The sequence below is a fragment of the Rhodamnia argentea genome, chromosome 11, assembly GCF_020921035.1.
Source record: "Rhodamnia argentea isolate NSW1041297 chromosome 11, ASM2092103v1, whole genome shotgun sequence".
In the NCBI taxonomy this organism is placed as follows: domain Eukaryota; kingdom Viridiplantae; phylum Streptophyta; class Magnoliopsida; order Myrtales; family Myrtaceae; genus Rhodamnia; species Rhodamnia argentea.
The window spans coordinates 23,423,228-23,439,187 of record NC_063160.1 but is presented as its reverse complement, the minus strand read 5'-3'; the positions used below and the strand labels follow the sequence as shown (position 1 = coordinate 23,439,187).

General features: G+C 41.4%; 3 protein-coding genes and 1 non-coding gene across 5 annotated transcripts; all 4 read left to right on the top strand.

The window, feature by feature from the left end:
* Positions 1-432, top strand: LOC115751096 (early nodulin-20). The gene has a single exon (XM_030688810.2). The coding sequence runs from the start codon at positions 1-3 to the stop codon at positions 430-432; it is 432 nt and encodes a 143-aa protein (XP_030544670.2).
* A 551-nt stretch (positions 433-983) lies between these two features.
* On the top strand, positions 984-1,055 carry TRNAP-AGG. The gene has a single exon. It is a non-coding gene; the product is annotated as a tRNA-Pro (tRNA).
* Positions 1,056-2,597: 1,542 nt separating this feature from the next.
* On the top strand, positions 2,598-5,714 carry LOC115751196 (GATA transcription factor 17-like). 2 transcript variants are annotated; one of them, XM_030688963.2, is made up of 3 exons: positions 2,598-3,445; positions 5,209-5,451; positions 5,538-5,714. In XM_030688963.2, the coding sequence occupies exons 1-3, from the start codon at positions 2,699-2,701 to the stop codon at positions 5,568-5,570; spliced, it is 1,023 nt and encodes a 340-aa protein (XP_030544823.2). In that variant the 5' UTR covers positions 2,598-2,698; the 3' UTR covers positions 5,571-5,714. The 2 variants fall into 2 exon arrangements, with proteins under 2 accessions (XP_030544823.2, XP_030544821.2); XM_030688961.2 differs by having other exon boundaries at positions 5,206-5,451.
* Positions 5,715-14,889: 9,175 nt separating this feature from the next.
* LOC115751188 (18.1 kDa class I heat shock protein-like) lies at positions 14,890-15,477 on the top strand. The gene has a single exon (XM_030688953.2). The coding sequence runs from the start codon at positions 15,053-15,055 to the stop codon at positions 15,470-15,472; it is 420 nt and encodes a 139-aa protein (XP_030544813.1). The 5' UTR covers positions 14,890-15,052; the 3' UTR covers positions 15,473-15,477.
* Positions 15,478-15,960: the final 483 nt, after the last annotated feature.

Here is a 15,960-nt window from a genome sequence, read left to right as displayed (position 1 = left end):
ATGGCTAGTCGACTTGTGGTGCTTTCCCTAGCTATCGCGGCAGCTGTTGGGTCAGTCTCGGCCGAGGCACCGGCAGCCGAACCTGCTGCCGCCCCCCAAGGCTCCTCCTCCTCGTCATCGCCCCTCGCTAGCTCCCCGTCCCCCACGGCATCGGCCCCTGCCGTGTCGATCTCCCCCAAGGCTCCTCAGGTCTCCTCCCCCGCCTCTCCTGCTGCCACCCCATCCGTCGATGACACTGCCATGACACCAGCACCGTCTCCCGATGCCGATTTGTTGTCCCAGCCTGCACCCTCCAGCAAGGCCTCCGTTGCACCAGCGGCCGATGCCTCTGACTTGGCCTCACCGGCCGAGGCCCCAGCCAGCAGCGGCGCAGCCGCAGTCAAGATCTCGGCCTCCGCTGCTCTCGCTGCCGCAGGGCTCTTTTTCTTTTAAGCTGCAGGAGTCAAAGATAAAAGGTTCGTTTTGATAGAGGATATGTTTCTGGGCCCCTTTTGTTTTGTGGCCTCGTCCCGTAGTTTTATTTTGTTCTGGGTTTGACAAAAATGTTTCAGCCTTGGATCGAAATGTCCCACGCTACGTATTCATCCAAATTTCCTTCTTAATTTTCATGAATGGTGCGGCTCTCACCAATCGAGAAGTACGATGTATCCTAAGGGACAGGAATTACGGTACTTACGCATCTAGTAACTTTCACTTTGTGTGATACTATGTAGCTTGGTCACGTTCAGTCCAAAGGCTTGCTTGTGCCGAATTAACCCCCTATTAACTCGAAAGGAGATCAATTGCACGTTGTAAAGCATAGCGCGACAAGGATCGATAGAAAAGGGATGCATCCTGGTTTCCGCAAATGAAAGACGTCGTCTTCACGGTTCAATCTTCGTTAACGGTCACGTGCGGAGCAACGACGTATAAGTTGGTGATGTCAGAATACATCGAAGAACATACGTAACTGTATTATGCGGTTACAAAACCCTGACAGCTCCGGGCATTTGGTCTAGTGGTATGATTCTCGCTTAGGGTGCGAGAGGTCCCGAGTTCAATTCTCGGAATGCCCCCCACCCCCCCCGGGCCCCGGGTCTTTTTCTTTTTCTTAAAAATCATTAAATTTCGATTTAAAGAAAACAAAGCATATTTGAACTGGGATCCGTACGAGTATGCCCTTTTCCCCGTGCAGCAGCTTGTGTTCATTGTAGTTCTTTTATATTAATGTAAAATTATTTTCTTAGCGAGTAATTTCACAACACTTGTTAATCCCACTCGACGATAAAATGTTTTCATTTCTAGTATACCGATTGTAAATAACACGAGAAAATATTGTCTATTGAAAAAATAAAATTTAACCTTTCTTTCTTCGTCCTTATCCCAAAAAACTCTTTACTTGGTAGTTTAAATATAAGCATCAATCATATGTCGATCTAGTTAGTCTGTCAAGTGGTCTAAATCAAGGAAAGCTACGTACATCACTCGCGAGATGCCTCTGCAAGCCCTTGCAGATCCCTCATTTAGGAATTAGTAATGCGGAATTCTAAATTACAGAACTCGACGATTGATTAAAAACTTTCCATTTGCATATAGCTAAGAATCGATGATATACCATCCATAATAACTTTTAATGGGAGTCAGCAAGCTTCAATTAATGAATAACGATATTAATGTACGAGACGGTTAATGATTACCAATTTTAGAAAGTCAATCGGTGTACTATTGAATTATTAAAATAAACATCACTTAATCATACTTGTGATAATATTATTATTTTTTTAAGAGAAAATTATCATTCAATATCAGCTTTCTTTTTCCATTACAGACAAGCACAAGAGCTGCCATTCCCTTCCATTCCCACAATTCACCAAACAAAATTATCGGAGTCATAGTTTTGTTTTCCTATTTCGTTTCATTTCGTCGTGCTAAACAAGAATGGTATATTCCCTCACCCCCCCACCCAAAAGTCTTCGAATTTCAAATTTTGTACCTATCCAAAATTTATAAAAGAAGTTAGGTGATCCGAATACACGTGAGTTTAGGCTCTGTTTATTTCGTAAAAAACAAGCGACTTAAAATATATTTTCTAAAAATAATGGTTCATGCCTCTTGAAATAATTAATTAATAAAAATTATTTTCATTACCGATGACGAATTATGTTTAAATATTTCTGAAAATAATAGATATATTTTTGGTCCGTTCATTTTTGCAAGAAATATTAACAATTATTTTTTTTTAAAAATATTTTTTATATTATTTATTTTTCATAAAATAAACGCAGCTAAATTATCCGTATGGATAATTGTGGCACAAGACGAGAACGATTTAAGTGTGGAGACCTATTGGATTCTCGGGGCATCCGGTGCTGCCCAGGATCTTTTGTAATATCCAATTCCCAGCCAAACGAAATCTAGATAACACAGCACAATCCACTTCCTCCTCCAGTAGCACCGCGCCACGTGTCGATAAAGAACCCCCCATCAACATCTCCCCTCGCCCCCTCGTATGAGTCAGCATCTCCCTGTCCCCATTGTGGGTCCCGAACTCCAAAAAGCTCACGCACTTTTTCCTCTCTTTTTCCTCCAAATCTAGAGAGAGAGAGAGAGAGAGAGAGAGAGAGAGAGAGATACCAATGGCTGACTGAAGCAACCTAGAGAGAGAAAGTGGGATGATCACGGAGAGGTGTGTCCCAAGAGCTGCCCTCCTCCTGCAAACATGAAGACCGTGTCCAAGTCCTCCTCCATGCTTGGCAAACCGAAGAAGCAAGCCGTAGCCTCCCTCACCACCCCATCTCGCAGATCAAGAACCAAGACTCGCAAGCCCAAGTTCTTGAGCCTCGGCCTTCAAATCTCCCCTCAAAGCTCCCGAGCGAGCGCCGACCACATGAACCGTACTTACCACCGCAAAACCAGTCGCCACCGCCGCCGTAAACACCAGCTGAACTTGTTCCCCCTCCACCCACAAACCCACTCGGCCAACCACGGCGACGGAGATCAAGACCATCTCCACGACGAAAACGACGTCGCCCTGCTGTTCGACTCCGCCGCCGGCGCCGCCGGCGCCACCCTGACCGGCCTCCTCGCCCCCACCTCGGCAGTCGCCGCCGCACCCGCCTCCTCCGGGGTGAAGGAGGAGGAAGAATCGGCGGTGTCGTCGCTGATACGGTGCGCTATGAAGAGCAGCAGCAGAGATAGGGGGGGCAGCAGCGAAGAGAAGTGGGTTTGCTACAGCGAGGTCATCGTCGAGGCGGAGAAGAAGGCGGAGATGGAGGAAGTGACCAGCTGCGCCGCCGACGCGTGGAGGGGAGGGCGGGGAACGCACCACGGGACGATGCTGTCGCTGAAGCTCGACTATCAGGAGATCCTGGACGCCTGGTCCGACAAGGGCTCGCTCTTCGTTTGTGGCGGGGATGCCAGCCACGAGACGCCTCAGACCGTGCCCGACTTGATGCGCGTTGACAACGTAAGACCATCTTCATCGATCTCTCCATTTTGTTGATCATCATTCATCATTGCGAATCACTTCTTATATCTCTAACCAAAACAAAATCACTTCTTAGTTTGGATTCATGAGAATTAGTCGAGTCGAAAATCGGGACTGACATAAATCGATTAGTCAATTTTGGACCTATTGATCTGTGTTAGGTTAGAAGCACAAACACAACGATACAGAGCGTATAAGCAAAAAAGAGAAATCAAGGCACAACATTTATTTTATGACTACATTCGTCAGAAGATTTTACTATAATTAGCCCTTCATTTACAACTTATAAACAAATTATATGACTATTTATGGACTCAAATCTAAATTTCTAAAAAAAAAAATGAACCCAAACTATAAAGGTCCTCTGGCGGTTCAGGGGCTCTACCCCAATTAGCTTGCTGGACCCTTGCCCGCTTACCAAAAAGCGGGGCTCTGTACTTTCCTATCGATAGAGAATATGAACGACACCCCAACAATTAATCTGGGACTTGTAAAGCATGCATTTGCGCACTCGTAATTGATTTTCCTCTATTTTTGAAATGCTTCGGTCTATATGGGATACCCTCTATCTCTCTCTACTTGATCTATTTTATGGACTGCGGTGATTGCCCAAGGAAATTTATCACTATCTCTCTCTTAAAGATTCGTATTTTGTTGAGACTGTCACGTGTTAAATGCAAAGTTGGGATCTTTAAAGTTAGATTATGCAGAGAGGGTACATCCTTTTGTTTTTTCATTTCCACTGCTGGCTTCACATGAATCTAAAAGCTCCATGACCTTTTTCTTCAATGCTTTCATTTAACGGGGGGACCCGTTTGCTCCAGAGCGAGCGTTGTCGTGGGCCCATGTCAGCACGACATCGATCGGTGAAATTATTGTAGTTGTACGAAGGTTAAGGATAGCTCACCATCACGATCGTTGATCTAGTGATGCAAGAGATTATGTCCAAGTAAGTTTGGGACCTTTTTTTTTGTCATCGGTGTGAAACCCCTCGATCGCCCCGGGGCCTCACGAGTCCTTGGTTCGTCTATAGCGGCATAGGTTAGATCATGCCATGACATAGGATAATCGCGTCTTTTTTCCCATCAGCACTGTAAGGCAGCGGCGATGAACTTGCTCGAAGTAAACAATTGTTATGACTCAAGCCGAATATCGTGACGATGCGAGTGTGGAACTCCTATGATAATGCCCCGAAGAATCGCTGACGCAGGTCTTTCCTTTCCACTCTTTTCACTTATTAGAGAAAAAGTTCAGTACTTGTGCGATCACACTTGAGAAGTCATCGCATGAACGAAGACTAACAGGTTACGTCCATCACTTGATATGATGCATATGATTGTCACGAAGGTCCATTGTATAATCCCAGTAGAACGAAATTCCTTGCAACCATATTCGGACTATACTTTTGATTGGTGAGATACAAGTACGCACATTGCCTCCGTTCATCTTTGGTTAACTCTTTGCATCCGCGATACTTATGACCTATCAATCAGACGTACGGTTGGAAGGAGCTTCCTTTGGCTGGGCTCGCCGGAAAATATTGTCCTTTCATGGACAAGCCACGGCTTCCCACACATTCTGTCCATGGCATTCCATTAATAGAACGAGTTCAGCCACATTGTCTAGACAAGTACAATTACCCACATGAGAAGTGTTCATGTTGTGGACTCTTCTAAGAAACTTTGCTGTCATCCTATGTTTCCTTCCTGTTACACCAATCTCTTTTTTTTTTTTTAAAGCAGGGGCCGACGGATGGGTGGGAAAATGTGTGGAGAGTCCCGGAGAGAGCGGTGGAAACTGAAGCCACCGTCAAGGTCAGGGATGTGATCACGGAGGGCGGCGACAGCGGCAAGCTCAGCGACAAGATTAGACAACGAGAGGCGAGCGTGATGCGGTACAAGGAGAAGAGGCACAGCCGGCTCTTCTCCAAGCGCATTCGGTACGAGGTCAGGAAGCTCAATGCCCAGAAACGACCCCGTATTAAGGTTCGCATCATCATCTTACTCTCTGCGAGAATGTCTTCTCCCTTTGCTGATGGAATGTGACGATTTTTCTTTTCTTTATGTTGCAGGGCCGATTCGTGCGAAGAGATTGCGAAGATTAAACTGAGCTCGCGCGCGTTATTATGTATAGTATAGCAAATTGAAGGTAGGCAAAATGGGCAGAATAATGTTTCGATGTCCGAGGAGGTGTATTCGTCGCTTTTAAGAACCTGTGTAATAAAAAGGTTTCCCGAGTCTTTTACAGAGTTCGAATGTAAAGAGATTGCGACCTAAACCCTAGACCCGTGTACATACATGTTCATAACGTCCAACTCACCAATGTGACTGGCTCCGGATTCATTAGTCCGCCGAAAACCGTCTCGACGCGTTTGCCTTCATGCTGGTGTCGGCGATAGTTTAATTTCTCGCGAGTCTCTTTGACCGGAAATAAATGACATTGCTTATGATCAAACAAGAGAGATGACGTTAGTTAACTCGGCGTGTTTTAAGCTTGCTCGACCTACGCTCTATGAACTTGGCCATCGGTGTATTATGTACAAATAATTGAAGCAAAGTAATGTCAAGGCAACATCGAATGTGTCGGGCTTCAATCATTTTCCTTGAAATGTCAATAGAGATGGGGTCAGAGACTTTAGCTTAGTACAACTTCAAAAAAAGGGAAAAAAAGAGAGTAGAATTTATGTGCCATGGCCATTGATGTAACTTTGCCGTGTTTGACAACTTAGGCTTCGTTTGGTCGTCCGTATAAAACTCGGGATATGATATGTTTTATCCTATCCCGTGTTTGATAGGTGTCTCGAATAATATAATGTCGGATATAAATGAGATATAACCCGGATAAAAAAATCCGAGGGGAGGGGGTAGGATAAGATCGGATAGGATTTCTCTTATCCGTTATATAAAAGCTAACTTTTAGAATGATGACAACTTTCTTGTCTCATTTGTTTATATTTTCATTTTATTTATTTATTTTTTTGCAAAGAGGTTTGAAAATCTAATAAAATGTGTATATTTTCAAGTTTTTTTGTGTATGAGAACGTTATTTTTATAGTAATAAGATCGGAATATTTCATGAGCATCACATAGGGGCATATATGTCCTTTATATTGATATACAGTTTCTACCAAATGCATGATATGATAGGATATGAGAATATCCAACTTTAAATCCACAGTTCACCAAACAATGGATAAGATATGGCTAAATCCCTAGATTTTTTATCATATCATATCAAATCGTATCCTATCCCGACCCGAAATCCCGACGATCAAACGTAGCCTTAGGGATTGGGAATTCTATGATTAATCTCTTAAATTACAAAATTGACCCTATATACTCTAGGTCCAATATAATAAAGGAGGAGAACAAAGGTATGATGACCAACCAATTGAAAAGTTCCTAATTCTGCACTGCAAAAATAATCAGTAGCAAGATAAAGCATAGACATGCTTCAATCAGTTTTGTTCCATCCGACTTCAATATATCTCACTTATTTATTTCCATAAAAATAACTAGAGGCACCCTTAATCTTTACTGCTTTTTATACTTTGATTGAGTTAGGAGAAAATTGCCAAAAAAATCTTAAACCTATTGCATTGATACCATTTTTTTTTATTCAATGCATTGATACCAATTTAGTCTTCACCCTTTCAATCGGACCAATTTAATCCTAAACATTTTGTATTTATGCCAATTCAGTTCATTCTTCTAATTTTGAATGGAAATCGGTGACATGGATCTTTGGTGGCCTACGCGGCTAGACCGTAGGCGATGTTAACAAATTTTACAATTTTTTTTATTTTTGATTTTTGATTTTATTTTTTTCTTGTTTTTCTCATTTTGTCAACGTCGGTGTCGGTCGTGTCACAAAGGATGGCTAATGTCCATGTTAACGATTTTTGGCTAAAATAGTCCAAATGAAATGAATTGGCACAAATGCAAAATATTTAGAACTAAATTGGTCTATTTGAAAGATTTAAGATTGAATTAGTACATTTACAACATGCTTTTGACCTTTTTGATACTTTTTCCATGTAGTTAGCTATATCCTTGAAAATCACATTTAACGACCTCTTTGTGGATGCCGAGAGATTGAGCAACATTGGATGGGAGAAGAAGAGCTACAACTTCCACCTCCATTGGCAAGTTCCATTTTCCTTGTCTTGTCCATGCTTGAACGACCGAGCCTCTGTCTAATAGTGCAATAGTACCTGTGGTCCATTTGTTATCCTTCCACGCACTATCTACATTAAACTTCAACTTTTGGAACGGAGGAATCCAAGAGTTTGTCCTTACCCCCAATAAAATCTAGTTCATCGCTTAACTCAACTCTATTCTCCTTCCAAAGCATATTTGAATGTTCCATGAAATCTTATATGATCAGCTGAACCGCCTAGGAAGGAACTGGAATAGTATGATAATGTAACTTTGCATTCCTATAACGCCACATTCTGCTGCAGAGAATTATCGCATAAAGGGTGAAGAGCTTGCAACCCAATCCCATTCTCTATGCTATTTTTCTTGGGTCAAGAAAGTGGTTCACCATCTCTTTCGGGGACTTGAAATTCCAAGTAGATGAGATAATACCCCTTGGGCTCTGTCTCTACAAAATTTGGGCTAGAGGACATGTTGTGAACAAATGTACCGAATTTTCCACCGAGGCTCCACAAAAATGGGCAAGAAGGGTCCGTGATATGGAGCAATTGAAATAAGTTACGTTGACAAGGTAAGACATTGGCCACTATCCTCCATAACATCATTTTATGCTGCTCATGAACTCCAGCTTTCCATATTTTGTTCCACATTCCGGAGTTGTTGCCATTTTCAGTTCGTGACTTGATGAGTTTGTAAGTATATTTAACAGAAAAAGTTCCATTAGTAGTTGGATGCTAAATCGGTTTGCCCACGCAAATGGAATTCGGCATATGGATGTGAAGAATGGCTTGGACGGAGGTCAGGCAAAACGTCTGATTTAGACTAAATACATCCCAAGTTTTTGTCCTTGGGATAAAGAAGCTTTTTATCTTTCTTTGCTTCGAAATAGGATTTGGATCGATAAAAGGAGGCAAATGAGTTGCGAGCTAAACCCTAGACCCGTGTACATACATGTTCATAACGTACAACTCACCAATGTGACCGACTCTGGCTTCATTAGTCCGCCGAAAACCACGATTTAATTGATATCGTCTCAACGTGTTTGCCTTCGTGCTGGTGTCGGCGATAGTTTAATTTCTTGCGAGTCTCTTTGACCAGAAATAAATGACATTGCTTATGATCGAACAAGAGAGATGACGTTTATTAACTCGGCGTGTCCCAAGCTTGCTCGACTTATGCTCTATGAACTTGGCCATCGATGTATCATGTACAAATAATTGAAGCAAAGTAATGTCAAGGCAACATCGAATGTGTCGGGCTCCAATATTTTCTTTGAAATGTCAATAGAGATGGGGTCAGAGACTTTAGCTTAGTACAACTTAAAAAAAAGGGCAAAAAAGAGAGTAGAATTTATGTGCCATGGCCATTGATGTAACCTTGCCGTATTTGACAACTGAGGGATTGGAAATTCTGTGATTAATCTCTTAAATTATAAAATTGACCCTATGTACTCTAGGTCCAATATAATAAAGGGGGAGAACAAAGGTATGATGACCAACCTACTGAAAAGTTCCTAATTCTGCACTGCAAAAATAATCAGGAACAAGATAAAGCATGGATATGCTTCAAACAGTTTTGTTCCATCTAACTTCAATATATCTCACTTATTTATTTCCATAAAAATAACTAGAGGTACACTTAATCTTTACTGCATTTTATTACTTTGATCTAGTTAGGGGAGATTGCCAAAAAAAAACCTAAACTTATTACATTGATATCAATTTAGTCTTAACCTTTTCAATTGGACCAATTTAATCATAAACATTTTGTATTTGTACCAATTCAGTTCATTCAACTAATTTTGGATGGAAATCAGTGACATGGATACCAATTGGCCTACGTGGCTCGACCGCGGCTGATGTTAACAAATTTTTCAATTTTTTATTTTTTTATTATTTTTTCTCATTTTGTCAACGTCAACGCCGATCGTGTCATGTGGGATGACTAATGTCCATGTCAACGATTTTCAACTAAAATTGACCGGATGAACTAAATTGGCATAAATACAAAATATTTATGATTAAATTGACCTAATTAAAAGGTTTAGGATTGAATTAGTGCATGTTCAACATGTTTTTGACTTTTTTGGTACTTTTTCCATCTAGTTAGCTATATCCTTGAAAATTAGAAAATCCATTACGCAAACATGATGTGCTTGTTCATCGAAGTCATCTGCACCTTTGTAGTGGGTGTGCTCCACGTGTGAGTTTGGCGGATTGTGTGATCCAATGAGGCAGATATTTTTTCTTTGCTAGAAAAAACTTCCATTCCATCACAGCAGTCCAAATATTATAAGGAGAATAAGAGCCTACATTAAGATGGCCGATTGAAGAAGAATCTACCGACACTATATTTTTTACTCTAAATGACATATCATTAAAAAGAAAAGAAGATGTAGTTCCTATTTGATGTAAATCTCAATTTACAAGCTCACGAGCAAATGCATTACTAGTTCTGCTGGTCCACTTCAAACTCCATCCGGAGTTGTTGCTTAGGTGGATACGAGAGTCCGAGATGAAAGGATGAATGCACCAAAGCTAAAGGCCCCTATGTTAAATTGCATCAATTAACACCTTGCAATCACATTTAACGACCGCTTTGTGGATGCCGAGAGATTGAGTAGCATCGTATGCAAGAAGAAGAGCTGCAGCTTCCACTTCCATTGGCGAGTTCCATCTTCCTCATCTTGTCCATGCTTGAACAACTAAGCCTCTATCTGATAGTGCAATAATACCTATGGTCCATTTGTTATCCTTCCAGACACCATCTATATTAAACTTCAACTCTTGGTTTAACGGAGGAATCGAAGAGTTTGTCCTTACCCCAATAAAATCTAGTTCCTCGCTCAACTCAAGTCTATTCTCCATCCTAAGCATATTTGAATGTTCCATGAAATCTTGTATGATCATATGAACCGCCTAGGAAGGAACTGAAATAGTCTGATAATGTAACTTGGCATCCCTACAACGCCCCACTTTATTGGAGAGAATTGTTGCATGAAGGGAGAAGAACTTGCAATCCAATCCCATTCTCTGTGCTATTTTTCCTGGATCAAGAAAGTGGTTCACCGTCTCTTTCGAGGATCTGAAGTTCCAAGTAGATGAGAATACCCCATGGGCTTTGTCTCTACAAAATTTGGGCCAGAGGACATGTTGTGAACAAATGTACCTAATATTCTTCCGAGGCTCCACAAAAATGGGCAAGAAGGGTTTGTGGTATGGAGCAATTGAAATAAGTTACCTCGACAAGGTAAGACATTGACTGCTATCGTCCATGACATCATTTTATGCTGCTCATGAACTCTAGCTTTCCATATTTTGTTCCAAATTCCGGAGTTGTTGCCAATTCCAATTCGTCACTTGATGAGTTTGTAAGTAGATTTAACAGAAAAAGTTTGGCAAAAGGACGTTAGGAGTGTCAATATTTGTGTACGGTACTCATTTTAGTGGTAATATTTTTTTTGATCACTTAAATGTCAATTTTTTTTAAAAACGGTTATTTAAGTGCCAACTTCGATGAGATTTGCCGGAAATCTGACGTGGCATCTACATAGCTCGTTGGAGCTTCCAAGTTAGCAAAAAAATAAATTAAAAATTAATAAAAAAATCCATGTAATATTAAAAAATTAAAAAAATAAGCTAAAAAAAAAGTGAAGCGGTTGCGGCGACGAGGAGTGGGGGATGGTCGAGGGGGGCCGCCGAGCCCCGAGGACCCCGCTAAGTCCTCGCCCGGGCCATCGGGGCTCGGCGACACCCCTCCACCATTCCTCACCCTCACGGGGCAATGACCGGCGATGGTAGCGTGGCAACAGGCTGCAACTTATGCTTCTTTTTTTTTTTTAAAGTTATTTTTTGTTTGATTTTAATTTTTTTAAAAATTTAACTATTTTTAAGTTGAACAGTCCATGTGGACGCCACGTGGGTTGATTTTTTTTTAAATTATTGCCACAACAATATTAAAACATGCCACGTGTACTGTTTGGTCGGAATTGACACTTAAGTGATAATTTTTTCTCCGATTTGGCACTTAAGTGATAAAAAAAAAATATTTGCACTAAAGTGAGCGCTATACATAAATATTGGCACTCCACCCAAATGGAATTCGACACATGTATATGAAGAATGGCTTGTATTGAGGTCGGGCAAAACGTCTGATTTAGACTAAATTCATCCCAAGTTTTTGTCCTTGGGATAAATAAGCTTTTTATCTTTCTTTGCTTCGAAATAGGATTTGGATCAATAAAAGAAGGCATATGAGTTGAGAGGTTAGTAGCCCTAGGGTGATTTCCGACCTCAATCGACCTTCCATCCCCTATCTGATACAAAGTTCCCAATTTGAGTATTTATTTAGCATCCCTGGTCACCTTCCACAAAGAAGAGCCTGAGGCCTTGACCTCGTGATTTCAAAAATTTGAGCTTCGACGATATTTCCCTTGAAGAGCTCGAACCCATAACTTGCTTCGTTCTATCTTGGATCTTCCCCATCCAAGCTTTAGTAGCAAAGCAGGGTTGGAATCCAGCAAATATTAGCCAGTAGGGGCTCCTTTCCCCTCTTGCTGTCATAGAAGCGCAAGAACTGTTCGTAAGAATTTTTTTCCCAATCTATGGATAAAATTGGCTAAAGCCAATTTTTCGTTTTTCATTATGAAATCATAGGGAGAGGATGCCTTTCTGCCAGGAGAATTACCAAAAAAGTCCTAAACATATTGCAATTGTGTCAATTCAATCCCAAATATTTTTTGTGTTAATTCAACCCTAAATCTTTTGTAGTTGTGCTAATACAATCTACTTGGTTGGCTAGTGCTGGCGTGGACCTGTCGCTGTTGACGTTGACTTTTTAAAATATATATTTGAATAATATTTTAATTTTTATGATTTTTTTCTGCTGGCCTTATGGGTTTTGGAAAAAAAAAATAAAGAAAAGAAAGGACAAAATAAAAATAAAAAATTATTTAAAATAGTCCACGTCGGCGCCGGTAGTGCCACGTCGGCATAAGCCAACCAAACAGGGCAAAAGAACAATTGGAGTGCCAATATTTGTGTACACCGCTCACTTTAGTATCAATATTTTTTTTGGATCACTTAAGTACCCAATAAAAAAAAAAGTGATCACTTAAGTGTCAATTCGAGCCAAACAGTACACATGACATTTTTTAATATTTTTTTAATATTATGTGGCGATTATATTAACAAAATCAATCCACGTGGCGCCCACTTGGAGTCCACATGGATTGTTCAACTTAAAAATAGTTAATTTTTTAAAAAATTAAAATCAAACAAAAAAATAACTTAAAAATAAAAAATAAAAAAAGAAGAAGCAGAAGTTGCGGTGGCGAGGGCTCGTTCGGGCAAGGACGGTCGCCGAGGCCCGGCGACCCCATCAAGGCCTTGCCGGGGTCGCCAAGGCCCGACAATGGCCGACCTCTCCATGATGGGGCGAGGCCTCGGCGACCCCCCTCGGCCGTCCCCCACCCCTCACCGGTCGTTGCCGGCGATGGTGGGGCGGCGGCGGCAAGCGCCGCAACTGCTTCACTTTTTTATTTAGTTTTTTAATATTACGTGGATTTTATTTATTTATTTATTTATTTTTTGTTGACTTGAAAGCTCCGGCGAGCCATGTAGATGCCATGTCGGATTTCCGGCAAATCTCACCGGAGTTGGCCCCGAAATAACCGTTTTTCAAAAAAAAAAAATTGGCACTTAAGTGATTTAAAAAAAATTGACACTATAGTGAGCACCGTACACAAATATTAGCACTCTTAGTATCCTTTTGCCATCAAATAGACTGAATTAGCACAAATACAAAAATGTTTAGGATTGAATTGACAAAAAAAAAAAAGATTTAGAGCTGAATTGACACTTAAGTGATCACTTAAGTGTTAATTCGAGCCAAACAATACACATGACCTTTTTAATATTTTTTTAATATTATGTGGCAATTATATTAAAAAAAATCAATCCACGCGGCGCCCACTTGGAGTCCACATGGATTGTTCAACTTAAAAATAGTTAATTTTTTTAAAAATTAAAATCAAACAAAAAAAATAACTTTAAAAAAAAAAAAGCAGAAGTTGCGGTGGCGAGGGCTCGTTCAGGCAAGGACGGTCGCCGAGCCCCGGTGACCCCATCAAGGCCTTGCCGGGGTCGCCAAGGCCCGACAATGGCCGACCTCTCCATGATGGGGCGAGGCCTCGGCGACCCCCCTCGGCCGTCCCCCACCCCTCACCGGTCGTTGCCGGCGATGGTGGGGCGGCGGCGGCAAGCGCCGCAACTGCTTCACTTTTTTATTTAGTTTTTTAATATTACGTGGATTTTATTTATTTATTTATTTATTTTGTTGACTTGAAAGCTCCGGCGAGCCATGTAGATGCCATGTCAGATTTCCGGCAAATCTCACCGGAGTTGGCCCTGAAATAACCGTTTTTCAAAAAAAAAATTGGCACTTAAGTGATCTAAAAAAAATTGACACTATAGTGAGCACCGTACACAAATATTAGCACTCTTAGTATCCTTTTGCCATCAAATAGACTGAATTAGCACAAATACAAAAATGTTTAGGATTGAATTGACAAAAAAAAAAAAGATTTAGAGCTGAATTAATACAATTACAATATGTTTATGACTTTTTTCATAACTTTTACCTATTTTGCCGAAAACCCATTCCTCCACACTTTTCATTTACCCGTAGAAAATCCCAACACGAGTGCACTCTATGCGGTCGAGTACCATCTCAATAAAGTCATGCCAACATGCCCCCAGGGATTGAGTGAGAAACGAATTTTATTGTGTCCATAGAATATTTATACTCCATTTATTTTGCAAAAATGAATAACATTTTCTTAAAAATAATTGATTGTACCGCTTGAAATAATTAGTTAACGAAAGAAATTCTCATTGTCGATAATTATTTATACCTAAATATTTTCATAGATAATAAAATTTATTTTCGTTCATTCATTTTCATAAGCGGGACGAATGATTATTTTTAGAAAAATATTTTTCAAATCACCTAAATTTTCACGAAACAAATGCAGTCTGAAATCATATTTCTTTACATTGTATATCAAGCGCAAGCAATTTGATATTTAAGCCAAGCAAATGAAGGTACTAGCTTGTTACACAGGTTAGAGGTTAATTCGTAATTATGTTTATGCTAAACTAGGGGGTGGAATGGTGGAGAAGGTTCAAGCAGCACAGCATGCGGGAAGGTGGTAGAACCACCCTTCGATTCTATTCTATCCTTATCCTTTTCGTAATCACATCAACCCTCGAACGAAAAATTCCACCACACCGAACAGATCAAGAAACTTCAAGAACGCATCCAAAGCTCGCCCTATAAAAACCAAAGCCTCACGCACAGACACAAGCCACTTCAACCCACATACCCACCTGAATCATCAGCAGATCGTCACCATTTCCGGCGGCCAACGATGTCTGTGATTTCTCATCTCATGGGGAACGAGATCCTGGACCCGTTCCTGTCGATGGTCAACAAGTGCCCGGTGCTCAACGCGCCGACCGACTGGAAGGAGACCCCGGAGGCCCACGTGTTCATCGCCGACCTCCCGGGGCTGAAGAAGGAGGAGGTGAAGGTGGAGGTCGACGGGGACGGGTACCTGACAATCAGCGGGGAGAGGAAGGCGCCGGAGGACAGGGAGGCCAAGGGTGGCGGAGAGGAGAAGTGGCACCGGGTGGAGCGTTTCCGGGGCAAGTTCTCGAGGCGGTTCAGGCTGCCGCGGAACGCAAAGAGGGAGGAGATCAAGGCGTGCATGGAGGACGGGGTGCTCACCGTCATCGTGCCCAAGGCGGAGGAGAAGAAGCCCGAGGCCAAGAGGGTCGAGATCCGCTGATGGAACTGCTCGTGTCCACGTGCGTCTGTAATGGTTCTTGAATCTGTGTGTCTTTCTTCCTGTCGTGTTTTGGTGAAACCTCGGCCGACCGAGTCGATGCATGTACGTTAATCAATAAGTCTGTTTGATCTCTTGCTTCTGCATTAATTTGTGGCGTGGTGTCAGTCGGCTTTCTATATCTTTCACAAGCTTTCATAAAGTTAGATTTTATGAAATCGGCGCAATAAGAGGTGGATCTGCCCGGTATGGATGAACTGCCAAAACATGACCCACTCCAAAAGAGATAGTCTCATAATGGTATAAGATACTGGTTAAATTGGATAAGTCCAAACATGGGAATTTTTCTCCCTCAATGACGTATGGCTCAACAAGGTGTTGTGGGCCATATCACCGACGCGAGCGAATCGCTTCCTAACTCATTAGATCGTTCAATGGAGTTCCTTTAAGTAATTTGGAAAATGATGAATTAGTATGTTCAATTCTTTTAT